Source organism: Salvelinus sp. IW2-2015, linkage group LG20, assembly GCF_002910315.2.
Source record: "Salvelinus sp. IW2-2015 linkage group LG20, ASM291031v2, whole genome shotgun sequence".
Taxonomy (NCBI): Eukaryota; Metazoa; Chordata; class Actinopteri; order Salmoniformes; family Salmonidae; genus Salvelinus; species Salvelinus sp. IW2-2015.
Window position 1 is genome coordinate 7,505,903 of NC_036860.1, and position 7,643 is coordinate 7,513,545.

The 7,643-nt window shown below is 44.4% G+C and overlaps 1 protein-coding gene across 1 annotated transcript in view; it reads left to right on the top strand.

The window, feature by feature from the left end:
* LOC111981409 (1-phosphatidylinositol 4,5-bisphosphate phosphodiesterase delta-3-A) overlaps positions 1 to 7,643 on the top strand; it is a 39,796-nt gene that overhangs the window by 15,559 nt on the left and 16,594 nt on the right. The window contains exon 2 of the mRNA XM_024012655.2: positions 2,279 to 2,446. Within this exon, the coding sequence (XP_023868423.1) occupies positions 2,279 to 2,446 (168 nt within the window). The remainder of the gene's footprint in view (positions 1 to 2,278; positions 2,447 to 7,643) is intronic.

Consider the following 7,643-nt stretch of genomic DNA (forward strand, 5'->3'; position numbering starts at 1 on the left):
CATCCCGCACACTTCAACTACCCACACTTCACTATCACTGAAGGGGGTTTGGGGGCGACCGAAGGGACAGGAGAAAATCAATGGGGTTGAGGTCGTGATGGTGACAACAGTTAGGTCCAGGAATAATGAATTTACAGCGCTATAAGGGTAGTGGGTGTGAGGATGGGCAGAGCGAGAAACACAACTCAGTTAGGAGCTTAGCATGGTCACTGACCTTGCTTAATAGGGTCCTTGTGCTCATGCTCAGCCTGTGGGAATTCCTGCATGTGGTAAGCTTGGTGACTGACTGTGTCAAAAACACGGTTGTTATGGTGGAGGCTGGGGGTTGGGGAGGAGGAGGAGGGTTTCTTTGTGTTTGACAACGGCTTGGGGAGAAGGAGCAGGAATCATCGCTGGCTCAGTTTGTTCCCCCTTTTCTACTTAGGGGGAGAGGGGGTTGGGGGGAGGGGAGTGGTGAGAGCACTGAGCTGCTCATGGATACAGTCTCTTCATTAGCCACGTCTGCGTTCCAATGGCACCCTGTTCCCTATATAGTGCACAACTTTTGAGCAGGACCTAAATGCACCACTATTCCATAGATGCAGTTATTTTGGTACTACTATGGGCCTGGACAAAATGTGTGCACTTTGTATGAATAGGAGGCCAGCTCATGGACCTTGAGAAGCTCCGTCACAGACTGGCATGATTTAGGCAGTATGAAGAACTCTTGAAAGGGATTTAGCTGATTAGAGCAGAATAATAGATGAGGGCATCCATGCCAAGGTCTTTTGAAGTAAATCTTTGAGGATATTACGAGAGACTTAGAGCGAAGGGAGAGAGGGGGAGGATGGGGGATGGGATGGAGTTTCTTCAGAGATCCTTTTGAAATCCTAATTTATTAGGTGAACACAGTTGATACAGTGTACGAGGTCCAATTTCACACTAACTGCGAGAGCGCAAAGAAGGCATCCAACTGTCAGACGGAGAAACAGAGAAAATACTATCTCTTTGTTTTCAGTAGTGTCTGGAATGCAGTTCCAAGTACACAATACCGTGTACACYTACAACATGACGGYGCATGTCTTGTTTCAGCTCTGCCTATCTTTCCCCTCAATTTTCTATATTTGTCTGTTAACTCTGCTCTTAACATAGATGATAAAGCTGCTCAACATTTYTGATGTTGGTTCTTCTCTAAAAGGTCACTTGTGACCTGCACATCAGGGATAGCAGGCTGTATCTGTGAATCACATTAGTATTAAATAACCATTAGCGGAGATAGGTTTCCCTGGCTAGATGAGCTGCTGCAACTCCAGACTGACTGACTGACYGACTGGTTGTTTGTGACWAACTGTTTCTGCAGCTCTGTAAACCCCTCCCCCTTTCCGGGTTCTCTGTTGGACTGCCTCTGGCCTGTGGGGGAGATTCATCTTTGGAATATTGGCATTTGTTCCAAATCCTAGCATTCTACTTCTTCCTTTGTTGTGCAGCGTTCCAAGGTCCGGCTCGGCTTATACCGCATACCGCAATGAACCATGGGGGAAATAAACAACATGTTCTAACTCGCATGTGGAAAAGTGTGTCTTCTCTCAAGTCCGTCGATTCCGTGGTGATTTCCTGCTTCAGTAACCTGAATGTCAACCTTGAAGCAGCGTTGCTCCTTTCAGGGGTTTGTGTGTGAAACAAAGTCCTATGTTCAGGCCCTAGTKATGAGATCGTGGCCTGTGTTTGTGAGTCATGACGGCGGTGCTTCCAAAGGAAGATGACTGCTGTATGTAGAAAGGTGAGTGAGTCATCCCTGGAACGCCCACTGCTGCCAAGCCCTCAACACACAATACAACCACAGTAGAGATACTGAAATGGATTGTGCTTGACTGGTTTGTTAGCGTACTTGTTCTCTTTCATAAATAACTCCTAACCCTCCCTTTTCATCCTCACATGACACCGAGTGTTTATGAGTCCCTATACAGTAAAATAAACGTCACAGTCATTTTACTGTAATAGCATGACGAGGGAAGGCCAAGAAGGAATATGGCTCATAGACTTCTACTGACATTTTATGACAGTAGAGCAGACAGACTGAACTCTCAATGAACTKCCAGTGGAGCTTGGTGTGGATGGCCTACCATTGAATTAGACTAGAGTGAATGATATAAGGGTGTGTTCAACAATGACATGGTATCAGTGACATACTATATTACATCATACTGGAAAATTCGCAGTGATACTGCATGTTACCAAAAAGGGTATGACAGTGTATTTGACCGTGACGTGTGTGTGTGTGTTGTGTGTGTGTTTCCAGGGGTGCTGGATGATGAGRATGTCCGTGCGATGATGCACGGTTCCAACATGGTGAAGGTACGCTCCCAGAGGTGGCAGAAGAGCCGCAGCCTGCGTCTGCTGGAGGACGGGGTCACCGTGTGGTGTGAGTCCACCAAGAGCTCCCGCAAGGCCAAGCACACACGTACCTGCTGAGATATACAATGTGGACGAGAGGGGTGGAGGGAGGGTCAGTGAGGAGAGGAAAGGGAGGGTTATGGGGGGGTGCGAGAGAGAAAGAGAGGGTGGATGAGGGGAAACAGAGTAGGTTGGGGAGGGGAGAACAAAATGGGAGCCAGGGGAGAGGCAATGAAAGGAACTCCAACCAACCTAAAAACTAACAAACAGCAGATCAAACAGGGGCCCAACAGGGCCAAAGGCTCAATACATAGGCAAAAGGGCGTAGAAAAACGGAACAAAACTCAGGACTCTAAGAAGAAGAATAGCTATATAGGATAAAGAGTGAGGCAGTGGGGTAGATCAATACATTGAAATAAATGCTAGCCATACAAAAGGAGGGAAATAGCTTACAAAATATCCACCACCACTCTTAGAATAGGAGAAAAAAAAAGGAAACAACCGATAGTAGGTCACAAGACTGAGTACAAAAAGCCAAAGGAACCAGGGAAGACAACACAAAAGCAAATACAAAAGGAGAAGGAGACCAGGAGGGAGAGAAAGGAAACCAGAGAGATAAGGAGAAGGGGGGGTTGCGCGGGGTCACTTAACGGCGTACGGGGGGAGCAATCGGAAAGGAGGAAAGCAGCGCCAACAGCAGCAAGGTAAGCAAAAAGGGACATTGGCCAAGAACAAAACAAAAAAAACACAACACAAACAAAAAAGTAAAGGGGAAAAAGAAAGAAGAAGGCAAAAACAGGCAGCTCAACAAAAACAATGAAGAAGACAAAACAATAAAAACACCCAGCCCAAACGAGTACCAAGGGGAGAAACTGAGGGCCACACAAGGCACAATAATTATACAAAGGGGAATAAAGGGAAGAGAATAATAAAAAAAGAGGAGTCTGCACTGCTCAACGAGGCAGAAAATACAACTAAAAGCGGAGACGCGACAAAGGGGAGATCCAATAACCACAGTAAACTAACAATTATAGGTCTCTAAAAAGGAGTAAAAGAGAAAGGAATTAGGTGGCCGAGAGAGAGGAGGGGGAAGGGGAAAGGAGGCATAAGGGAGGAGACGGAGAACAGATAAAGGTGTGGACTTAACAGAAAGGACGGTTATGATAAGCCGCATAGATAAGGGGGAAAATAAACAGTGACAAAACAGCCACAACCCAAAAAAACCCCCAGAAAAAACCAAAAAACACCGACAAACAAATCAGTAGAAGACCAAAAGAGACGATTACGGTACCCAATAAGGTACAAAACCCCAGATCCACCTACAATATGCGATACTCACCAAGCTAATGCAAAATCCGAAAACTAGACTGACAGTACAACCCAGCCGTACGAATGAAATTGACACTCAAACCCATCAAAAGGAGTACCTTAAAAACCTGTTTAACTGATTTGTAGATTGAGTTGAGCAGAATAAGAAGAGAGAGTGGGGATGGGGAAGTGGGATCGACGGCCGCAGGGGAACTACTTCAGTTTAGATACTATAATCGTAATAAACGCCCCGGCGCTCCGGGCAAAAACATCTACCAAAAATAAGAAAAACACGGGCAAACACACCAAGAGTAAACGCCTGCTAAACACCATCCATGCACCCACACATACGAAACCACCCAACACAAACTTGTAAATACAAATCCCATACCACAAAACCAAACCCAATCCAACTCCACACCAGCTAACATCAAATAAACACAACCAACTACGCTCCAGGAAGAACACCGGCCAAAAGATAAAAGAAAACTTCGTGGATAACCTGATAGATGACCACATCACAACACCTACACACCGCGAAAAACAACCCAAGACCCTAAAGACTCCACCAGTTTGTTTTCTTGTTCTCTCTCTCTCTAACATACTCTTGTACTTTTATCATTCAACATCCATCATTTCAATTTTGCTTTTTACGTTTGATTTTTCAGATCTACGACAGGCCTTCAATATCGACGATAGTTGGAAGAAAGCTAATAAACCCGACTCAGATTAGGCAGAAGTAGCCTTGCTCGAACGCGGAAAGTCACCCATAATCATGACCAGGGAAAATCATCTGTATAAACAAAACGAACAGGACTTCCACATCACACTCCCTGTCTCTAGTCCATAACCTCCTCTTCAGACCTGACTTCAGTAGCACTAATTTAGCCAGCTCTTTGTCCTAGCCGGTTCAGGCCTTTTCATGTTGACCAAACAATCAATGCCTTTGTATTACATCTTGCCTTTAATTATTTAAGGGATTACTATTTGCCTGTGAGCCCAGGATTTAAGTCCGATGCTAAACTGCTGTAATTTGCTGATGAACCTTAACAGGTATGACCAAAAATACGAGGAACCTGTTAAGTAAAATGAAGTGCGCTACCAAACAGTATATTGAAAGCAGGTGCTTCCACACGGGTGTGGTTCCTGAGTTTATTAAGCAATTAACATCCCATCATGCTTAGGGTCATGTATATAAAGGCTCGGCATGCCATTATTTTGGCTACCATATCCCCATAGGATGACAATGCTCCCATCTACAGGGCACGAGGTTTGATGAGCATGAAAACGTTRTAAACCATATGCCATGGACACCACATCTCAACCCAATTGAACACTTATGGGRGATTCTGGAGCRGTGCCTGAGACAGCGTTTCCACCACCATCAACAAAACATCAACTGATGGAATTTCTCTTTTGAGGAATTGTGTTGTTATCCCTCCAATAGAGTTCCAAGACACTTGTAGAATCTATGTCAAGGTGCATTGAAGCTGTTCTGGCTCGTGGTGGACCAACGCCCTATTAACACACTTTATGTTGGTGTTTCCTTTATTTTGGCAGTGTCATCTGTAGTAATGCATCCGTATAGTACACACAGAATCTCCATACCTGCTGAAGGTTCACATCGGTCAACCACTGTTACAAAAAGGTGTAAAAGGACACAAGCTGCATTAGAAACAGTGAACATATAGACTTGTTATCCGTTAGCCTCAACATACTGGTTTACCTCAGCACGCTAATCTTTTGCAGGCAATGAGYCAATCAGAAATGGAAGCAGGCACTCCATATTAGTGCTCTAATGATCACAACACTCTTAAAGAGGAAAKGTTGGCAGTAATCCTAGATGTTTTGGCCCATTAAACTGTGGGAACGCTATTTCTAACCTTTGACCGCTTCCTCTTCCTCACATGCACAGATACATGCGCACACTGTCAAACACACACACACACACAGTTTTGTATTGCTATCTTTCTGGGGACCAAAGAATTGATTTCCTTCCCAAATCCTATTTTCCCTAACCCTAAATCTAACCCTAACCTTAACCTAACACCAACCTTAACCTAAACCCTAAGCCTAGCCTTAACCCCAAACCCCTAAACCTAACCATAAAACTATCCCTAACCCTAACTCCTAAACCTAACTGTAACCCTGACCCGATTCTAACCCTAATTGTAAACCTAACCCCTAAGCCTAAAATAGCTAACCCCTAAGCCTAACCCCTAAGCCTATAATACCCCTAAGCCTAAAATTTTTCCTAATGGGGACTGGCAAAATGTCGAATTTGCCTTGTTTTACTATCCTTGTGAGGACTTCTGGTACCACAAGGATAGTTCAACAAAAAAACACACACATACACACGTTTGTTTTACTGTCCTTGTGGGGAACAAACAATTTAGTCCCATTCAAAATCCTATTTTCCTGAACACTTAACCCTAAACCTGTAAACCTAAATATAACCCTAACTCTTAAACATAATCCTAATTCTAACCCATAACTCTAATTCTAACCCTAACCCATAACCCTAATTCTAACCCTAAACCTAACCCATAACCCTACTTCTAACCGTAACTCTAATTTGAACCCTTAACCTAACCCCTAAACCCAAAATAGCTTTTTTCCTTGTGGGGACCGGCAAAATGTCCCCAATTGTGCTAACTTTCCTTGTTTTGATATCCTTGTGAGTTATGGTCCCCACAAGAATAGTAAAGCCAAAAACACACACACACAAAGTTCAATGGTTTGAGGAGAAGGATAAGTGGGCAGCCGGTGAAGCGCTTAGTCGTCAGGCCTCCTAAACCAGTAGTAAATCTCAGTATAGTTTAATACATCTACACCTACAGGGTTTGCCTCTCAGATTGCTCTTGAAATATCCCTCCAGTAAATGAGAGGCCATGGCTCTGGCCCCTCTCCATGTTCTATAGGACAAATATAGGGCTCCTCTGCACTGCCCGTAGGAATCTGATGGCACAGGCTAATTATTGTTGTTGGCATTTATGACGAAGGATGTGTGTGTGCGTGTGTACACGCTTGTGTCAGATTATAGCCCTACCAAATGGGTAAACCTCTTTGACCTCCCAATTGCAGGGTTTGGCCGTGACTTAAAGAGTCTAAACATGTCTCTGACACACATAATTTTATGAATTAGTGCTGGCGGTCCTTAGTGCTTTGGAGTTGCCATTTTTGAGTCATACTGTACAAACATATTATACTAGTGATCTAGATAACACAYATGCAAACACACCCACCTACACACAGAGTGGAAACATCACAGACAAGTTTATGTCCACTCAATTCCAAAGTCCAGGTAACGATTACAAGGTTTAAGAGCTGTTTTGTGACGGGTTGTAAATGTCAAGGTCAGGAGAGTACATTCATCATGTCGACTCAGACAGCATACAGCCACATTGGTTCACTTCAAGTGGAACACAACACTTCCTTAGTAACCACCAACAACCTCCTTAGTACCTTCTAACACCCATAGTCCGAGTCTGGTACCAGAAAATAGCACTGCTGCTAACCTCAACACACTCTGGCGCTGGGAGGCAAGCTGGGACGGCAAGACGGTTAGAATAGGAGATAATGCTGCATGAGGCGGTTAGTAAATTGACATGACCGAAAAAACCTCATTGTAACGCTCTCTTTCGCTCTACCTTCATCTCTCTCTCTCTTACTTTCTATCTCTCGTTCCGCTCTCTTCTCTTTTCTCGTTCTCTCTCTTTCACTTGTTGCCACATCCACCCCCCACTATGTCACTTCGAGCAAGGACTATTCCTCGGTCATCGAAATAATTCGATATATAGTCCCCAGTATCTCGCCATCCGACTTTGTCCTACGCTGGGGACAGGAACGCACCCGCTGCTGGACCAGGGGAACTGGATATCCAAGGCCAGATCCAATGTGTTTACGAGAGTTAGGGCAATGCGCAGTTTATGCATGATATAGAAAAGAACAAATGCAACTTA